General features: G+C 49.3%; 1 protein-coding gene across 1 annotated transcript in view; it reads left to right on the top strand.

The window, feature by feature from the left end:
* LOC147677704 (tyrosine-protein kinase Fer-like) overlaps nucleotides 1-22,126 on the top strand; it is a 219,909-nt gene that overhangs the window by 16,365 nt on the left and 181,418 nt on the right. Inside the window, exons 6-7 of the mRNA XM_086945577.1 lie at nucleotides 3,103-3,105; nucleotides 8,544-8,597. Of these exons, the coding sequence (XP_086801703.1) occupies nucleotides 3,103-3,105; nucleotides 8,544-8,597 (57 nt within the window). The remainder of the gene's footprint in view (nucleotides 1-3,102; nucleotides 3,106-8,543; nucleotides 8,598-22,126) is intronic.

Raw genomic sequence — 22,126 nt, forward strand, 5'->3', positions numbered from 1 at the left:
AGCGGGCGCACCGCTGGTGCACCTAAGGCAATCCCGTCTGTGCCCGTCCGTGCCTGGACCGCTCCCAGCGCTAGGACCCCTGGACACCACGAACGCCATGACGCCCAACACCGCTACGATGCCAGAACCCTCCACGCACTCAACACCGGACGATCACACAGCTGCTTCCTGGCCGCCCGAAGCGCACCCACGGAGCTTTCACCTGCCGGAACTGCAGCTTCACAAGCATCCGCCCCACCACACTGTCGACCAGGAAAGAACCCAACCACCTCAGATCCATCCTTCTCAACACCGCTCCACCCGAAAACATGCTGTTGAACTCTGGGACCTACGCGACTCAACCTCCCCAGACGTCGCCTTCCTGACGGAGACCTGGCTGAACCCCGCCTCGGCACCCGACATAGCCATAGCCGTCCCGGAAGGCTACAAGATCACCCGCAAGGACCGCACCAACAGAGCGGGAGGAGGAATCGCCAGCGTCCACAGGAACACTCTCAGAGTCTCGGCCAACACCAATGACACCCTCAGCACCGCTGAACACCTGCACTTCCAGATCCACACCGACCCCAACACCACCCTCAGAGGAACCCTCATCTACAGACCGCCCAGACTCCGACTACAGTTCAGCGACTCCATCGCCGACTTCGTCATCACACACGCCCTCGCCTCCAAGGACTACATCCTCCTCGGGGACCTGAACTTCCACCTCGAGAACAATGACGACACCAACTCCACCACCCTGATCGACAACCTAGCCAACCTCAGACTCTAAGACAACTCGTCACAACACCCACCCACTCCGCCGGTCACACGCTTGACCCCATCTTCTCCGCAAGCCCCCACGTGTCCTTCAACCATACCACCGAACTCCACTGGACCAACCACCGCTGCATCCACTTCACCTTCAAGAAACCCACCACGCACCACCGCACCCAACAGATGCCTCACCGCTGCTGGAGCAAAGTCACCGAAAACCAGCTTACCACCACCCTCGCCCAGAGCCCACCCGCCGACCATACCGACACCGACACCGCCGCCTGTAACCTCAGACAGTGGATCAACGACTGTGCCAACACCCTCGCCCCGATCAAGAAACCCTCCAACAATCATACCAAGAAGAAAGCCAGCTAGTTCACTGAAGACCTTCGGGCCTCCAAGCAAACCTGCCGAAAGCTAGAGAAGATCTTGCTTCGTGAACGAACACCGGACAGCCACGCCGCCCACAAGAATGCCACCCGCAGACACCATCACCTCATCAGATCTGCCAAAAGGGCCTCCTTCAAAGACCGCCTAGACCACAATGCGCACAACAGCAAAGAGCTCTTCAACATCGTGAAGGAACTCTCCAACCCCAGCTCCAACACCAACGACGTCCCATCCTCGCAAGACCTGTGCGACTCGCTGGCTACCTCCTTCCACCGCAAGATCACAGACATCCACGACAGTTTCAACGCCACGACCACCCTGACAACCACTGAGACCTCCGCCCCCACGACCACCATCCGCACCAACCGCCTGCTCTACTGGATCAACATCAACGACGATTACACCATCAAAATCATGAACACCATCGTCAGATCCATGCCCACACCACATCTTCAACAAAGCCAGCACATCCATCGCACCCCATCTCTGGAAAGTCATCAACACCTCCTTCGAGACAGCAACCTTTCCGGAGAGCTGGAAGCATGCCGAGATCAACGCCTTACTCAAGAAACCCAAGGCGGACCCCAAGGACCTCAAAAACTTCCGGCCCATCTCCCTGCTCCCGTTCCGGGCAAAGGTAATCGAGTAGACCGTCAACGAACAACTGACCCGCTACCTCGAGGAGAACAACATCCTGGACCCTTCCCAGTCCGGGTTCCGCAGCAACCACAGCACCGAGAACTGCCCTCATCGCCGCCACCGATGACATCAAGTCCCTGCTAGACAACGGAGAAACAGCGGCCCTCATCCTCCCGGACCTGTCAGCCGCCTTCGACACGGTCTGTCACCACACACTACGAACACGCCTCCACAACGCTGGATCCAAGAGAAGGCCCTGGACTGGACCACCTCCTTCCTCTCCGGCAGAACAAAGAGCGTCCGCCTTCCCCCCTTTCGCTCCAAGGCCACCGAGATCATCTGCGGCGTACCCCAGGGCTCATCCCTCAGCCCAACTCTGTTTAACATCTACATGGCACCGCTCGCCCACGTCGCCCATCGGCATGACCCCAACATCCTCTCCTACGCCGATGACACCCAACTGATACTCTCCCTCACCAAGGACCCCCACACCGCCAAAACCAACCTTCACGAAGGAATGAAGGCCATTGCTGAATGGATGAGGAACAGCCGACTGAAGCTGAACTCAGACAAGATGGAGGTCCTCATCCTCGGATCCAACCCTTCGGCCTGGGATGACTCCTGGTGGCCGACCACATTAGGAACCGCTCCAACACCCACCGACCACGCACGCAACCTGGGGGTCATCCTCGACTCCACCCTCTCCATGACTAAACAGGTCAACGCCGTCTCCTCCTCCTGCTTTAACACCCTCCGCATGCTCCGTAGGATCTACAAGTGGATCCCCACTGATACGAGAAGAACAGTTCACCCAGGCCCTTGTCAGCAGTAGGTTGGACTATGGAAATGCCCTCTACGCAGGAGCCTCGGCCAAACTTATGAGACGGCTCCAACGCATCCAGAATGCCTCTGCACGCCAGATCCTCGACATCCCTCGCTGCAGCCGCATCACACCCCACCTGAGAGACCTGCACTGGCTCCCGGTCAACAAGTGGATAACCCTTCAAGCTCCTCACCCAAGCACACAATGCACTCCACAACACCGGACCAACGTACCTCAACAGATGACTCAGCTTCTACACCCCCACCCGCCAGCTCCGCCGACCTCGCCCTCGCTACAGTCCCCCGTTTCCGAAGAGTGACCTCAGGCGGCAGATCGTTCTCCCACCTCGGCAGACCCAAGACCTGCTGACCTTCAGAAAACTCCTCAAGACCTGGCTTTTCGAGCAGTAGCAGCATTCCCCACCCCAGCACCTTGAGACCCTCACGGGTGAGTAGTGCGCTTTACAAATGATATTATTGATTGATTGATTGAAGGATGTGAAACAGCACATTGCTGCGCCTAAGGTCCTCAGCTGTTAATTCAGTGTTGAGCAAGAACTCAATTTATCTGCCCGCAGCTGGAATGAGTCAACCATGTTACTCTGTGATGACAGATTTTTACCTTATAGACTAGCCTGATGTTTTTCTTTAGAGGAGCATTCCTTATAAGGTCCAGACAGGGGTTATCACTACAGCAAAGATCTTCATACTTAAGACTAAAGATAAAATGCCTAATCTGCAGGTATCTAAAGAAAACAGTGGAAGGAAGGGAGAACTGTTGCTGTATATTTTAAAATGAAGAGAAGACATCTGTTTTGAATACCTACCCTAAAATCAACTGGTTGACACTTCCCCAAACCTCTCTGAAGCCCTCATGCACACAATGAGGGAAATTGGGATTATAGCCCAGATGTGTAAGGTGGTTAAACAGGGTAATGCCTGAAAAAATCTGCTTCAATGAATTCCAGATAAAAGTAAAGGCTTTTAAAGTCTTAAAGTGAGTTCCCTTAAAATATACGGTGTCCAGAATTCCCACTCCTGGAGGTATAGAATAGCCCAGAGGTAAGAACTCCGGGAACATACGCACCTGAGGTCACATACCCCAACCTAATAGAAGCCACAAACATGAAAGAATGCCAATTAATAAGGTTGTTTTAAAAAACTGAACTTTACAACAAGGCTTCTGATAACTCCAGATAAACGTCTGCCAAAAGGCCTCCACTTTAGTGAACAAGACCACCTGAGGAAAAAGGGGCATACAGCGAAAAAGATACAGGTACCTAGGGAGGACGATCATCTTAATGAGGTTACAACACTCAATGAGCCCAAGATGAAAATGATTCCATTTCAGAAAAACGTCAACGGAGTGTTGAAACAGCTTCCCATAATTATTCCCAAGGATCCCGGAGGTATTAATAGTTAAGATAACCCTTAGTTAAACCAATGACTGGACCCACCTCACATCCTGTCCTGACCGAGCAACATTAGTTAAGCTCTGGGTATTGCCTGAGTTTAACTTATAACTGGACGTCTCCCCAAATGCCTGGGCAGCTGAGACTACTGCTCTTAAGCAAATTATAGGAGCAGGTGTAAAGACAGCCACATCATTAGCATATCCTAGGATTTTGACCTCATAAAGATACAGCTTCAAGGGCTGTATCTCTTCTGATTGCTTAAGAGATTTGGTAAACGGATCTATGTATAATGCAAATAGCTGGGGAGATAGAGGGCACCCCTGCCGGGTACTGCATAGAATATTGATAGAATTTGAAACTAGACCAGCGCTGTGGATGCTTGCCTTAAGACCAGCATACAGACGCCTAACTTTGGAGATGAGGATTAAGCCTAAGCCCGCGGGCTACAAGACTCCCCAAAGGAAGGGCCAGAAGACCCGCTTAAAGGCTTTTTTTTAATCCTGACATATCATACTGACTGTATCCCCACCAGAAGAAGCCACCTCCAGAGCAGAGATTGCTGTATTAACATGTGATGGTGTGCCCCGCACTGGGAGGAAACCATGCTTGTTTAGATCGACCAACTCCTAAATTATCACCAATAGCCGATTAACAAGAACAAGGGTATATATTGTAACATCGGTGTTGATTAAGGAGACTGGACGGTATGATCCACAGAGTATGGGGTCTTTCCCTATTTGTCTCTCTCCACAACTCAGGGACCTGGTGAAAAGAGTTAAAAAGACTCATTAAGACTGGAGCCAAGATCTTAAAAAAGATGGAATAAAACTCTAATGGTATCTGATATGGGCCAGAAGCCTTCGCACTGTCAAGAGAACCAATGGCATTTACAACTTCCAAAAAAGTGATGGGTGCCTCAAATTTGGACCGCTGGCTAACAGTCACATTTTGGTCAAAAAGTCTGCTGATCTATCTAGATATCTCAGTGGAAGCAGATTGGAGCTCCTTCAGTGTTAAGGAACTCTACCTGAGCCCAGTGAAGCCCAAAATCATGAGCAACTCCAGCCTTGCTCTCTCAATCATTGAAAATGACTCACTGTTTTTCTTTGCATCCAGGATAAAAGCAAGGGCGATGGCTATCAGTTCATCTACTTCAGAAGAATGGGCTGGCGGTAAACCTCTTTTGCAGGGATTCTGCAGCGTCACAGAACTATGCTTTAGAGTATGGGACCTTACTATGCAAGGACTGAATCATCCTACCACCTGAGTCCCTGTGAGCCCGGGACCCACTAGCTGTATTGTCTCACTTGCCTCCTGCCCACTCACAGAGGAACAAATGATTAGACACTCCTGAACACAACAATCCTGCCCCTTTCAGAAATCGCGGTTGCTGGACACACCTTTTTGCTCACACACGCGTACTAGTCCACAGTAAGTTCTGAAATTGATACGAGGAAAGTTTAAAATGTTCATTTTAACTATTGTGCTCTAGTATGCAGTACACATGCCACAACAAGTATGAAAATGCCTAACACAAATACGGATAGCATAGCAAGTAGTCTGTAAATCATAAATGGAGCTATCATTATATAAGAAAGTGCAGCCTAACCAACCTCTCCTTCTACAGAAGCAAACATATATATATATATATATATATATATATATATATATATATATATATATATATATATAGCAGCTCCGTTTCTCTCAGTATTTTCAGAAAGAAATACGGCACTCGCAGGGAAAGTGTTCGATATGTTTTTTAATCAAAAACACTCAACAGACCTGTCTGCTGAGTGTTTTTGATTAAAAAACATATCGAACACTTTCCCTGCGAGTGCCGTATTTCTTTCTGAAAATACTGAGAGAAACGGAGCTGCTATTTACTCACGTGGGGCACCACCACGAGAGGCACCCGCCTGCGAGTGACCTGGATTTTTGGTGCAACGGAGCTGGAATATATATATATATATATATATATATATATATATATATATATATATATATATATATATATATATATATATATATATATATATATATATATATATATATATATATATATATATATATATATATATATATATATATATATATATATATATATATTCCAGCTCCGTTGCACCAAAAATCCATATATATATATATATATATATTTTACAGCTGATCATTTGTTTCTTTGTTTCCAGCTGAAAACAAAGCATTGTTGTTAGCATGATGCTTCTTTTAAGCAGAGGCTGGAGCCCCCCTGGGCTCATTTAAGGCCCCCCAGTTTGAAGACCCCTGCCATATGCCCTTCTTCTCCCATTAGGATACTAAATGTATTAGTTTCCCCCTCTAGACTGAATGCACTCTCCTCAGTAGCTTTCAGTTTCTGAGCCCAACATTTAAACCATTAACAAATGGATGTAGGGTGCAAAGCATTACTTTTATTCAAAAAACATTTGAGGCTCTGATATTTAGAGGTGTAACCTTTCAGATCTTCATGCCCAACCATATTCTCAGTGAGGATAGTGCTGTATATGATTACTACTCCTGGATAACCAATCTGTGAAGTAGTTGAGCCAAGGCAGTTTAAGTTGCGCAACCCACCAGGCTTTACCCACCTGGATGAACCACTTGTCAGATGTATAATGAAGGATCCATGGACTAGGGCTGTTGTACGAGTGGGTGGTGCTAAATCAAACTTCACACAGATTATAGCATTCTCTTACCAGAACCTGAGTCTTATAATTTTGGCAGTGTCTTTACGGCAGTTGAAGTCTTAGTAAAGTTATCAGGATATCAAATTACAATGAACAAATTACAGATCGTATTATTTAATGAAGATACTAGTTGGTAGAATTGCTACGTAAGCTGTTGGATACTTGTCGATCAGAATCGCAAAGTGTATAGATATTCATTGCCTAAGCTATGGTCAATTGTTATCATTTTATTGTCATTCAAAATCAGGTCAGTTGCTGAGGCTCAATACAAGAGAAACAATCAACCTAGAGAAATTAGATAGAAATGTAATGTACTTCGTAGCAGCAGATATGAATGGCCAGTTCACCCAGTTGAAAGATTTCTCGTCATCTATGAAAAGAAAGGACCATCAAAGAAGCATATGTGTTCTCAGCTAGGTCAAAGGTTTCCATTAAGTAGTGGGTATTTAGCCGTCAAGAATTGAACAGGTATACACCCAGTTGGATTAGGTTATATACATTTTGTGGATCATGCAGTTCAACCAATTAACATATCGATGTGGAACACCTTTTTGATCCAAATACTAAAGAATAATTTTGGACAAATAGAGCTTATTTGATGTTGCCTACAATCAAATATATGTTATTTGGGATTATTTAGCAACAAATAGATTTGCTCACATCCTGCATTTGAATGTTGGAAAGTGGGTACATTTTCGGCTTGCCGCAATTGTCATGGAGTCTTATAAGAATATAGAAATGCTTTCCTAGCTGATTAACCAAATGCTAATTTGCCTTTGTGTCATTTCTGCACATCCAGGGCCACCAATGCCTGTGAGAAGCTACATGAAAAGGCAATGTTGTGTGCAGTTGCCAACTGAGTTATCAAAATTCAGGGTTGAAATGAGAGATGCGTCAGTTGTGATAGGAGGAGCTCAGCAACTAACAGGCGTCCTCTGGTTAGGTTCAATATAAAAAACACCCTAATGTACTTACATAGAGAAACTTGATGGCAAAACTAAACTTTGACACAGACAAGCAAATGACCTTACACCTAGTTTTGCTTTAACGTAGGAAACATCTAGCCAAAGATTTCAGATGAGATGATGGGATGGATCTGAAAGAATGGAAAAGCCTCTGAAATTGTCAATTGTGAAGAAAACTGATGTGTCCATTAAATTTCGTACCTCTACCTGGCTGCGAACCTCTCCTGCATAACCACATCCCGCAGCATTGGGCCATCTTTCACCTACAAGTTGCCATTCCTAATTAGGTTAAATGAGCTGCTCACCCAGACCTCCATGATACATTGAGCCACAACTATATCTCACTGACGCTCCCTCCTTTACCATTTCGCCCCAACAAAATTTGGACAGCCAGCATGCATGGGACCATGAAAAAATTGAGAATATAGGGCATATAAAGGCAATGGCTGTACAATCTGAGACAGCCTCAACAACGCACCTGTGTGATTAATAGTACTTTAGGGTACAAAAGTCAGTGCATTTGTTCTCCGCACGACCTACCTCCACGCAATTTCCACCTAGACCTGGGGTAGCCAAGGAGTGACAACAGAGTACCTCTAACTTTGGAATGCACAAAAGGGGTGGAGAATCCAAGGCTTTTGAGGAATAAAAATGATGACGTCCTGTTGGTAGTCCAATGGTTACATATTCTAAATCATAGTTCACTGCACGCCTAGCATTACGCGGAACGTTTTGAGAACTGCCATATCATGTACTGTGATTGGATGTTCAAATATGTAGGCTGCCTTAAAGACATGCTTCCCAGCACATTGTGCATGTCCCTTTAACCACACACTTTTTCTCTTTTGCAGGCGAAATGGGTTCTTGACCATAATGATGTAGTCCTCGGAGAATTGCTGGGCAGTGTAAGTACAAGGCAGTTGTGTAGAAAAATATTAAGTGTGTATGCTTACATTTACCTTTTTAAAGTCAGGTCTTAACTTATATGTCCTCTGACACTGCTGGCCGCCCCGTGCTCCTGATCGAAGGGTGTGAGGACAAAAGCGGAATCAGCAAATCCGTGATACATATGCACAGTACCTCGTTCCTCCTCACGCAAGGAAAGTCAGCACTCAGGGTATTGCACAAATCAGCTTCTTTAGTAAAGTGCTCTCTTTCTACCCTGGTGCATTTCGAATGCTCAGCAACTAAGACCACAAGCAGTGAGGCACCATGCTGTTCTTATATTTACATCACTTATCGTGTGACATTATAATAACCACTGAAAACAGGCTTGTCGCTATATTGCTTACTGCACAATTGCGGCCGTCAAATCATTATTTCTGTTCTCTGCACAATATAACTAAACAGAACCAATTCATTAAACAATAAGGGGTCGCATTATAATATTACATAAATATTCCTCTTAAAATTGTATAAAAGGAGAATTCTCAGTATAAAATGGCACAGTTTTTTATAAGGACAGGCCTACTATTGAAAACATAACATTATAGTTTTGAATAAAGCCCCAGTGATTAATGCCTGTTGTGCTTTATATATATTGTTTTCTCTTTCCCTAATAGTGCACTTGCAGATTAATTTCTATTAACACACATGCAGACCTAATGGGCAAACTCTACTACCACACAATAGTAGTAGTCTAAACTACTGTCATTATAAAATATATGAAGCAGACCTTCCTTATGAATTATGGCTACAATTAAATGAAATTTAGCCCAAGTGGGCAATAATAATTAACACTAATAACTCAATATAAATATTAAGTCATTATCTTTGTGGCCTCATCCCTGTAGATGTTTATAAATCCCTGATGGGCTGGCTCTGCTCCTGCATGCTATTATAGATTTCTATTGTAATGACTGAACATACATTCAACGTTCTACATAAAAGCAAAACCCTGTTCCAGTATCTATGTGTAACAACCATCCTCATGTGTTTACTAAAAGGCTGTGTACTACAAAAATCGTGGTTTAAAATGTTAAAATGCTGAAATTGCCTTACATGTGATAAGAGAGATGTATAGCATGGCTATAAATGTGTATGCAAATCCTCTTCCATATTTATCCACATGGAATTTTAGTTTTCAGCTCAATAATGGACCAGGACGCCACTTGCTTTAACAATTTCTTCCTACACCCTTCTCTAATAATTAAAGCTATTGCATCTACTACAAAGTACATCATTCCTTGCACGTCACTCAAATGTTTTTTCTTCAAAGTGGCGGGCTACTGGGTATGTTCTAAGTGTGTTCTTTGTAGCCCTTATGTGTTAGAGAGGATCCTCTTATGGACGCGTAGCTTGGTGCTTCCCACGTACAGTAATCCACAGGGACATTGTAGAATGTAAACTGCCTGGTCGGTCTTGCAATGAAAATAGCCTCTTATACGCTTTTTAGTCTTAAGTAGTGGTGATTTAAATTCCTTAACATTTTTCCCATGTTGGCAGGCCTTACATTTGCCACACTTCCTAAAAGCTCGACTTTCTCCAAACCAGTTTTTCTTTTGTCTGTTACTCTCAGGGCTACTTTTCACAAAATAATCCCTCATGGATTTTGCTTTTCTGAAAGTAACACCGGGCCTGCGTTCGGCAACCTTGCAGATTACTGGATCATTCCTTATCAAGTGCCAATACTTCAGTATTATAGTCTGCACTGCCCATTCTTGTTTATTAAAAGTAGTGACTAGTCTAAAGTGGGGATCAATCTTTTTCCTTTAGCTTTTAAACAAAAGATGCTGCCTTGATTTCACTTTAGCTTTTCTTTTTGCTTCCTCAGTACAAGTATGCGAATAACCCCAATCCTGAAATCTTCTCGTCAGGTCTTCTAGAGCTTTACCTTCCTCACCTTTCTTGCTACAGTTTTTCCTGATTTGCTGACTCACCATAGGGAATGCTCTTTATCAAATTCTGCAGATTAAATCTGGAAAGATGGGGATCCAAGGGAATGCCCTTGAATGGATCCCATCCTTTCGCACCGGAAGAACCCCGAGTGTTTGCCTTCCAGCCTACACCTCCGGCCCAAAAAACATAATCTGTGGCATTCCTCAAGGGTTCTCTCTCAGTCCCATCCTGTTCAAAACATACATGACCCTGTTGGCCACCCTGGTTGGACCGTTTGCTCTGAACATCATACCATACGCTGACAACACCTAACTCTTCCTGTCCTTTTCAGCGAACCCCCCAAACGCCAAAGCCAGATTCCACATCTGCATGACCAGTGCAGCCAGCTGGATGCAAAACAATTACCTGAAACTCAACACCGGCAAAACAGAGGTACAAAGGTACTCATCTTTGGGAGCAACTCATCCCTGTGGGTTGACTCCTGGTGGCCAGCATAACTGGGTCCTGCACCCACACCAACAGAACCTGCAAGGAACCTCAGCATCCTACTCAACAGCAAGCTCATCATGAGGAAACAGAATAATACAGAGTCCTCTGCTTGCTTCCTCTCCCTCTGCATACTCTGGAAAACTTCAAGCGGATCCTATCATCACCAGATGCCCCATCACCCAGGCCCTCATCACCAGCTGCCTGGACTATGGCAACACCCTATACCTGACTATCACCACACAGCTGCTCAGCTGACTTCAAACCATTCAGAACACAGTAGCAAGGCTTCTCCTCGACCTCCAGAGGAGGGCCCACATCACCCCTCATTTTAGAACTCTACACTGGCTCCTTTCCCACAAAAGGTGCCAGTTCAAGATGCTAACCCATGCCTACAAAGCCCTGCACAACATAGGAGCAGCCTACCTTACCTTCCACCAACTCTTCAGACAACTGCACTTTGCCTCCCTTTCCCAAACTCCCTGTTTCCACCGAAGCAGGAGCAGCAGCCGGGCCTTCTACCTGGCCGCCAAGATCTGGACCTCCATCTCCGGATCAATCCCACCCTGCAGGAATTCAGAAACGGCGTAAAGATCTGGTAGTCCTACTGACCACTTGCAGCAGCAACAACACCTCCCCCCCAGTGACAGGATACCCTCATGGGTGATGAGCAGCGCTCTACAAATCCATTGATTTATTGATGCGTGCGTTAATGTGTTACCTGATGTAGGTTTCCTAGCTTGGTTTCTGTTTTATTGTTCTTTACATATACAGTTAGATCAAGAAAATTGATTTCAGTGCTGCTTATTATGCTTGTGAAATGCTCTGCTCCGGCCAATTATAGACCCATTAGTTTAATTGACGCCATGCAAAAGATCGTTGCACAATTGATTTTGGGAAGGATACAGGGATGGTTGATGGATGAGGATATTTTGTCACCCTTACAGGCAGGATTTAGGTCCCACATAGGCACCCTCGATCAAGCCTTTAGATTTGTTTTGATCTTCTGGAAGGAGGTCTTTCTAGGTGGGGGTTTGATCTTTGCTGCATTTGTGGACTTAAAATCCGCATTCGATCTATCTTGTCCCAAGGGTAAGGCTGTGGGAGATTTTAATTAAAATTGGGATGCCTAAAGAGTTGGTTGCCATATTAGTTAAATTGCATGAACATACAAATGCACAGGTACGATGGGGCAAACCAGGCGAGGTCACTGAAAAATTCGAGGTGAACAAAGGCGTCCGACAGGGGTGTGTGCTGGCCCCCACCCTGTTTTCTATATTTATTAACGGGGTGGTCCAGTACTTTACCAACTACCCAACGGATGCGCCAATATTGGCCAGCATGAAGGTGCCCCTCCTCATGTTTGTGGACGACACCTTGATAATATCAAAAACAAGACAGGGATTACAACTGGCCCTGTCATGGTTTGAAGCGTTCTGCCACGCGCATGAGTTGGTCGTCGATGTAGGGAAAACCAAGTTCATGGTGCTCCATGGCTCTAAGCCAGTAAGAGCACGTGTTATTATGGATGGTGAACCCCTGGAGCAGACCGATGTTTTCACCTACCTGGGTATTCACTTTAATGATAAACTGAGCTGGAAACCTCAAATAGATATCTTGGCATTAAAACATGGTAAGTTAGCTGGCGATGTTCAATTTCAGTTTATTCTTTATTTTTCATTCTTTAAAAACTTTTGAAAGCATCACTTTTGGAACCGCCAACGTGTTTCGTCCCAACCAAGGACTTCTTCAGGGCTTGTAAAGTAAATATAGGCTATTCAAGTTGATAATCTTTCATTAGTTCGCAACTTGTCATTATTAAATCTCAATGAAAGGAGTATTCTATTTGGTAACCTTTCAGTTGTTCGCAACTGGTGATTATATAATCTCACTTTAGAGCACTTCCTCATGTATTAAGCATAGTATTTAGCAGGTGGGAAGTCTTTTTTACGGAGCAGTGTCCCGTATATAGTAGTTCGGGTCCCGTAAAAGAAATCCTCGGTCGTGTCCGCTTCACAGGGTTCACCACGGTACCGAGGATTTCTTTTGCGGGACCCGAACTACTATATCCGGGACACTGCTCCGTAAAAAAGACTTCCCACCTGTTAAATACTATGCTTAATACATGAGGAAGTGCTCTAAAGTGAGATTATGTAATCACCAGTAGCGAACAACTGAAAGGTTACCAAATAGAATACTCCTTTCATTGAGATTTAATAATTACCAGTTGCGAACTAATGAAAGATTATCAACTTGAATAGCCTATATTTACTTTACAAGCCCTGAAGAAGTCCCTGGTTGGGACGAAACGCGTTGGCGGTTCCAAAAGTGATGCTTTCAAAAGTTTTTAAAGAAAGAAAAATAAAGAATAAACTGAAATTGAACATCGACTCGTCTATGGAACTAGATCCTTTTGAACTGTTTTCTAAGACTGTCACAAATTGTGTTTAAAGTGTGCTGGGCTATCATGTGTTATTAAATTGTTGAAGGCTAGGTTCTTTGAATCGGCTTCTAATTCAAGGAAGTATAGGGAATTGTGCTTCCAGCCCGTTGTTTGCACCTTTTTTTCTTCACTAAAATTGATAGGGACTTTAAGACTAGTGCTGGCAAATTATGCTTTGATTCCCATTTCCTTGTTTCAATTAGCTCGCGCCCTGCTCAAGGAACATAGCCTGTCCCTCTAGGCTTATTGCTCCGATTGTTAACATTTATACGTCTAAAATCTGTCCAGCAATTCTTTATGGAGCCGAACTCTGGGGTTTCACTAACTTATCCCCCCTCTCCACAGCCCAGAATAAATTCATGAGATCTATAGTGAGTCTGCCCCAATCCTCTCCTAGAATCCCACTGCTCTACAATCTTGGTTGTCATGCACTGGAAGATGTTGCCCGTTACAGACCATTGGCATTCTGGAGACGTCTTTGGACAACTCCAGAGCTCCACTTATATGCAAGGGCCCTGTTGAAGTCAGGGGGCTAAGCCGTTCCCATAGGATCCCATGGTTTTCTGGTGTTAAATCCCTGCTAATTGACATGTGGATGTCAAATCTTTGGGATCATCCTGAGACTGCAGAATTTCCACCTAAAAAGTTGTTTAAAGCACCATATTGGGAGTTGATCAAAGTGAAGCGATTCTCCGGCCATGTTATTTCGTCACTGTCAAGAGAATACCTTGATATTAGGGATGAACCCCATTTGGAGGCCGACTGGGATCTAGTAACGAAACGTCTAGATCGTAAATTATACCTTCAGTTCAGGGTTGATACTTTGCCGTTACGGTGGCTTACAAGCAAGTTGGGATACTGCCACTAGTAATAAGTGCCAGTACTGTAAAGATCAGATAGAAGATATAGACCACTTCTTATTTGTTTGCCCAGTTTACCATAAGCCGAGAAGTACCTGGTTGAAATCTGTGTGTAAGCCTATGGGTACTAGTTCAGCTATGGTGGCAAAGAGATTGTTGAAATCTGACCCCACTCATTACGTAGTCATAGGAGTTGCAAAGTTTCTGAGCTGGGCATGGGTCTTGCATGCAAAAATGGGAAGGTAAAGTAACCATGTAAGGTCCCTGATCCCACATCTACATTGTATTTTATAATGTGTTTTTTTAAAATAGTTTTTATAGGTATGATATCATTGTATGTTCTAAGTCTTTTTGCTGTGTTAAAAACATTTAATATATTTTGAATTGATTTTAATAATGTTAAATGTTACTGTATATGCATATATTTATTAATGTGATGGTGTAGTAATTGTTAATTTATATTTTTTACAACCTGGATTACAATTAATGGCTGACACATATAATAATGTATTTTTTGATAACTATTGTCTTTTAATGATGAACAATCGCAATAAAGACTTATGAAATGAAATTAAATGAAGATTAAGATCATTCTTCCCAATTCTTTCATTAAACATATTAGCACTTGGGGGGCGTGGCTACGCGCGCAGCGAGACTGGCTGCACATTAGCGGAGCTCCGGAGTGATCCCCCACTCAGGGGTTAAATTATCCTGTGTAACCCCCACATAGGTGGCCCAAACTTGCAGCGAGTGGACAACTAGCGCGGACCCGGCACCGGACCAACTCTCACGGTCCAGCGAGCCCCGGGTCCGCACCGGCACCAGAGAGGCCGCCGTCGCCGGAGGAAGTGATCGCGAGCCCGGCGAGGCCCGCCAGGCAAGCCCGGTGCTGGGACCGGAAGCGAAGGCCACACTGACGGAGCGCCGGAGAGACGCGAGCTGAAGCGGCGGCTCTGAGGCACGCAGGAGCGAACAAACCCTCGGCGGGCCATCGGAGGCGGAGGCGTCCCGATAGGCAACACAAGGAGGGCTGAGAAGTGGCGCAACAGCGGATTACCGGGGCCGCCATCCGGACCGTGGCGACGGGCCTGGCCACGAGGAGGAGCCCATCCCCCACTCGGCCCACACCCGCGGAGCGGGTCAACGCTGCAATTATCAACCCGGGAACAATCGGGTCGCCAGCAGGACGCCCCCCGAGTCAGAGGACAGATCCCCGACGCCGCCTGCTGTGGCCTTAGGTGGTGAGTGCCGCAGCGCGAGATGCACCAACTGCCCGACGGGCAAAGAACGTGAGCTTGCCGCGCCTGGCACCCCCAGCAGTACCTGCCCAGCGGGCACGGAGCGTGGGCTCACCGCGCCATACATAGCGGAGTCTACAGGCCCATGCCCACGAGGCGACACAAACCAGACCTGCCACACAGTCATCTGAGAGTCACCCACCAGGGCGCCCAGCGGACCACACTCGTGACCCACAGTACAAGGTGACCGAGGGGTGACGCCGGAGGGAGCCGTTGGCCACTCACAGGACACGGGGCCCGACTACCCACGACGTCCGCTGCAGCTGAGGACGACCGAAGGGCACTGTCACTGAACGCACGCACCGGACGGTGAGGGCTGCTGAGTGCGGCGGGCGCCGTGGGGGGACACCACCAGCTACGCGCTAAACACAACACAGGCGCCCTAGAGCTCACGGCGCAGCTGGACACAGCAAGGGGTAAACAAGGAGCCCAACTGCGGGAGGGGTGCAACACAATCCACTACCAGAGCCTGAGACCGTGCAGAGCGGAATAACGACCACCGCCGACACACGCTGAGCCTTAGACGGCTCGATCGCACAGCAAGCCCCAGAAACATCGCCGCAACCTCATCCAGCGGCTCTGACCCCCGACGTGACCAAGGATCACCGCCCCACCCGAACCCTCCGAGAACCAGTTCCCTCTCATGTCTGGGGGTGCCAGGAAGCGCACAGGAACGGGGAGCACATCCCAAAAGGGCAAAATGGACAAGTCGCAGAAGCAGACGGACACGGACCCGGTGGCGGCCAGACTGGACTCGGTGCTGGCGGCCATGGAACGCCTGGAAAATTCCATCCAATCCACCCGGACGTCGCTGGAGGCGAAGATAGACGGAGTCGCCATAGACCTCACGCACTTGAAGGAGGACCATAAGAAACTAGCCGAGCGCACCAAAACCCTGGAAACCACAGTGACGGGCATGGAACCTCGTGTCACCCAGTCGGACAAACAAATTAAAGACCTTCTCAACAGGGTGGAGTTCCTGGAGGATAGGGCAGAGGATGCAGAAGGACGGGCGAGACGCAACAACGTCCGAATAGTGGGCTTGCCAGAAAAATGGGAAGGCAAGGATCCGACCGCCCACGTAGAGGACTGGCTACGCGCCCTGTTACCCGAAGGCACCCTCTCGCCATACTTCGTGGTGGAACGGGCACACAGAGTCCCGACCAGGCCACTTCACACCGGCTCAAACCCACGCCCCTTCCTGATCCGTATTCTGAACTATAGGGACCGAGACACTGTGCTGCGAGAAACTCGAAAACTGGGCACCATCCAAGTTGAAAATGCAAACATAATGCTCTTCCCAGACTATATAATCCAGGTGCAGCGCCAGAGGCAATCATTCCTAATGGTAAAGCGGAGGCTACGACAATTGGGGCTCACGTACTCCCTCCTCTTCCCAGCGAAACTCAGAGTGATCGCGAATGAGAAGACGCACTTCTTTGACTCCTCGGAAGACGTGGAAGCCTGGCTGGACAATGGGACGGACAAGAGCACGGGGAGACCTGGACACACGGACAGGCCTAGGAGACGCAGGAGATCCAAGAGAAGACGCGGCGCCAGGTCACCCTCCCCCACGGCCAGCAACAGCCAACACGGCGCAAGCCCGCCGGAAGAGGAGGTACGCAGGGAACAACGGGAAGCCCTACGGATGGTTTCGGAACTCAGCGGCTCCCCACCACAACGTTCCCCGCCCGCCACCAGCCCTAGGATATCGCCGAGCGACGATGAGGCGATATATGGTCTCCCGGACTCGCAACTCTCGGGTGGGCTACCAGACATCACCCCACAAACGTCGGACTTATACGGCTGAAGAAGAGCCGCAATATGGGTCACCCGGCGGTGGAAACATGGACACGATGCTGCCTGGCGGAGACGGACACTGAATATGCAGTAAGTTGAAATGATGCCACGCCCGCAATTACAGACTGCGGTGCGGACGCCCCAAGACACCCGCACCGCATGGGCCATCACACCAAAGGGTCCACATGGGTGGGCGATGGTTAATTGCTACAAACTTGGCCAGGGTAGCGACCCCGTGTCGTTACAAGCACACAGCTCCGAAAGACGATGGGCCAACCTGTTGGCCACTCGGGCCTATACTTACACCCCCCTGGGAGGGCACTCACGCCTGCACGCTCAACAGACACTCACTAGCTGCTTGCACTGCGTGATGGACAGCAACCCCCCAGAATGGATTGTTCGCTCTTTTTGCGGAATGTTTGGACGGCTGCCCGTTTGGCAACCGACCCGATGGTGTTATCCCCAGTTAATGTTTACCCTCCCTTTCCCTATTGTGAAATGCTGCATGCATGACCCACAGGAGTGCTCGCTGGACTACTTCAGGGGTTGCCCAGACAAGGGTGGGGGTGCTCTGAAACTGGATGTGGGGAGCCCCATGGAGAGGGTGCCTGAGGCGAGGGGGAGAACGGGTGTGACTGCCTTGTTGAACGCTGATGGCTGATGTCAAAATGTGTACCTGGAATGTACGCGGAATACATACACCCGCACGCAGGTACATGATTTATTCATACTTGAAGAGGCATAAGGTACAGATAGCGCTCCTACAGGAGACACACTTGACAGCCCCAGAGGTACATACCCTGCGCAGGCGGTGGCGAGGTCAGATCTATGCGACCGGGTTCTCCTCCTACGCCAGGGGAGCATTGATATGGGTAAGACCAGGGCTCCCATTTGAAGTTGAGGACTCACACATAGACACGGAGGGGAGGTTGGTAGCAGTGAAGGGACGCCTGGATGGCCGGCCACTGGTGGTGGCGTCGCTTTATGCCCCCAACACAGACCAACAGAGATATCTCGAAATGGTGTCCACAACCCTAGCGCACTGGCACGGGATCCCCTGGATATTGGGGGGGGATTACAACAGTGTATTGGATGCCACACTGGACCGCTCATTCCCACCTCTACCCGGCGCACCAGTGGTGGGTGCCATGAAAGCTCTTATAGCCTGGGCCTCACACTGGAGCTTACACGATGTGTGGCGCCACCGGAACCCAACGGCCAAGATGTACTCGTACTACTCAGGAGCCCACACCCTGCACACCCGGTTAGACAGGTTCATGCTCACGGATGACCTACTCCCACTAGTGACGGAAGCGCTTTACATGGGCAGGACACACTCCGACCATAACCCACACATGTTAACGGTCTCATGGGCGAACACTCGCCCCCCTGTCCCCACCTGGAGGCTGCAGCCGGACCTCCTGCTAGACGCGCCCTTCCGGGACTCATTGTTCGCACACATTGTACACTACTTTGAGGACAATGCGGGTACGGCCACCTCACTACAGATGGAATGGGAGGCGTTCAAGGTGGTCATTAGGGGACAGTGCTTAGGAACACAGGGGAACCTCAAACGGCAGGTGGAGAAGGACTTACACAGGGTGGAGGAGGAATTGAGCCGACACGAACGGGACTCGGTGGGAAGACACGACACTGGGCTTCAAGCAGCGCAGGCGACACACGAAAAACTGATGGAGAGGCTCAGATGTCTGAATTTCGCGGCTCATGCGGCGCGCACACACGATAGGGGGGACAAGCCTGGTAAATTGCTGTCGTGGCTCATCAATAGAGAAGACCGGACGAAGCCTGTCACGAAAGTACTAGACATGAACGGGGTGCCCTTACACACACAGGCAGAGATCCACGGAGCATTCACCGCACACTACAAAACACTGTATCGCTCTTGCCTACCCACACCCGCCCCGGATATGGAGGAATATCTTAACCAGGTACTGCTGCCGTCACTTACCGATGCCCAACGCGCTGTCCTAGCGGCACCCTTATCCCCCGAGGAGCTCCGGGAAGTCATAGCGGCGCTCTCCAACGGAAAGTCCCCTGGCCCCGACGGACTCCCGGCGGAGTTCTATAAAGCATACCAGGACCTCCTGATCCCTGAACTCGTAAAACTGTACGAGACGGCTCTGGAGGACTCCTCCCTGCCACCGTCTCTGAGTGAAGCTACCCTGGTCTCCCTCCTGAAACCAGGTAAAGAAGAGACGCTTGTGGGCTCATATAGACCCCTAGCCCTCTTAAACACAGACTACAAAATACTAGCCTCTACACTGGCGAGGAGATTGGCCCAATACACGCCTACCCTGGTCCACCCAGACCAGAACGGGTTCGTACCCACACGCAGCACATCCCACAACATCCGCCGGCTGTTCAGAGTACAGGAGTACGCGAGAGGCCCATGGCCACGATCGGGTTGCATAGTATTAGACCTGGAGAAGGCATTTGACTCGGTGGAGTGGCCGTTTCTTAGGGCAGTTATGCAAAGGTTTGGCCTGGGCGACGCATACCTGGACATGGTGGGACTCCTATACCAAACGCCAACCGTCAGGGTCCGGATAGGGGGTCTGATATCGGAGGCCATACGGGTGGGGCGGGGCACACGGCAAGGCTGCCCGTTATCGCCTCTACTCTTCTCGTTGGCCATGGAACCACTGGCTGAGGTGCTGAGGATGCAAGGCGCCGAATGGGGCATCCCGTTGATAGATGGGATACACGCGGTCTCACTGTATGCTGATGACCTACTCCTCTACGTCAGAGACCTGACACGGATACCCCCGGGACTCACCGACGCCCTCCGCGAATTCACAACACACTCGGGACTGAGGGTCAACTGGGGCAAATCTGGGGTCTTCCCCTTTCACCCGGAAATGCAGGACTGCGCGGTACAGCTAGGAGACGCAACGCTGACATGGTATGCCGGTACCTTCAAGTACCTGGGCATCCACGTATATAGGAACGCAGCAGATATACTGGATGGCAACCTGATTCGAGCCATAAATTCCTTGCGAGCCCAGATCCAATTCTGGGGCACACTCCCGCTCAATGTCCCAGCCAGAATCACCCTGACCAAAATGATAGTCCTACCCAGGCTCCTGTACTATTTTTCAAACATACCGGTGTATGTCCCAGCTCGGGTCTTTCGAGACTTGGAGACCCTGACACGTACGTTAATCTGGAATGCGGGGAGACCGAGAGTGGCCCTGAAGAAATTGTATGCCCCGACATCCTCGGGGGGGCTCGCGGTCCCGAACCAGGAGCACTACTACCTTGCCGCGCAGCTCCAATGGGTGGTGGCTTGGTTAGCGGGTAGGAACCTAAATGACACAGCCTCAACAGTCCCAGCACTGACCCACGCGGCGGCTCTCGCACTGTTCCACCCCCTCAGACGTGCGACACGCGAGACGCAACTACACCTGGCAGTAGCGCTGAGATGCTACAGGCGAGCACTGCGATTGACCAAGGACACTACCCCCTACGCTCCAGCCCTGCCACTTGAGGGTCTGCCGAGGCCCGGGGGAGTGGTGACTGCAGCACGCCTGCAAGACTGGGCGCTAGTGGGGCTTGAGACTCTGGCGGACTTATATGACGACGGAGCCCTGGTACGGTTCGAGGGGCTAGTGGAGAATCCAGGTCTGCCAGCGGGACAATTCCTGCTGCACACATCAATGCTGCGGGTCCTAACGGAACACTGGGGCGATATGTCAGTGGAACCCGAGACGCACCTATTAGTACAATACCTACACGTAATGGGGGCGGGTTCGCACGTGGTGCACTGGCTAACACAGGCGCTGAGATCCCACACAGCGACCTCCCTTCAGTCGCTCAGGGACAGGTGGACCACAGACAGAGGGAGGGACTGGTCGGATAAAGACTGGGAGAGGATCCTGGAGGGACCGCAACACGTTCCCCGCAATTCGAGATTCAGACTCATACAGTTCTATATCATGCACAGAGCATACCTGTCCCCGGACAAGATTAACCGCTACTTTGGTTTGGATACCTCCAAATGCCCGCGATGCGCACTACTGAACGCGGATCTCCTACATATGCTGTGGGCATGTCCCAAGCTACGGACATACTGGCAGGATGTCAACACGCTGCTGACAAAAGGGACGGCGCTGGGCCAACGCCACGACTGGGACACCTGTGTGCTGGGACTCCTCGCCAGAACGAAACACAACAAGGCACACATGAGGTTCTGGGATCTGGGGCTGATAACCGCCAAAAGGCTCATAACCCGTCGCTGGAAGGCCGCGGAACCACCCCTGACGAAACACTGGAGTGCCTCTCTCATCTACTGGGCAACCGCAGAGGGCACGGTGCTACGTAGGGAGGAGACGGCGGGGCGGAGGGCCATACCAATAGCTGAAACATGGGAGGGCTTCCTGAGAGCGTTCACCAGGGCCTGCCACGGCCGAGGGATGTCATAAGGAGATGACTCCTCCCCAGTGGAGCAAGGGAGGCATGACTGGATCACAGGCTGCGTAGTGGGAAAGGGAAGTATCGGGAACCACACACATACGGGCATGACACGCCCCCATGGCCTTCCCCCCCCCCCCTCCTTCTCTTTTCCACTCCCCTCCCCCCCCCCCCAGCATCTCTGCCCATCCCGCCTTGCCCCACCCCCCCCCCCCTCCCCCCCGCTAGTTGGCGGAGCCCACATACACAGTCGACCCCACCAATGTGCCCCCACCCGA

Source organism: Lissotriton vulgaris, chromosome 12, assembly GCF_964263255.1.
Source record: "Lissotriton vulgaris chromosome 12, aLisVul1.2, whole genome shotgun sequence".
Classification (NCBI taxonomy): domain Eukaryota; kingdom Metazoa; phylum Chordata; class Amphibia; order Caudata; family Salamandridae; genus Lissotriton; species Lissotriton vulgaris.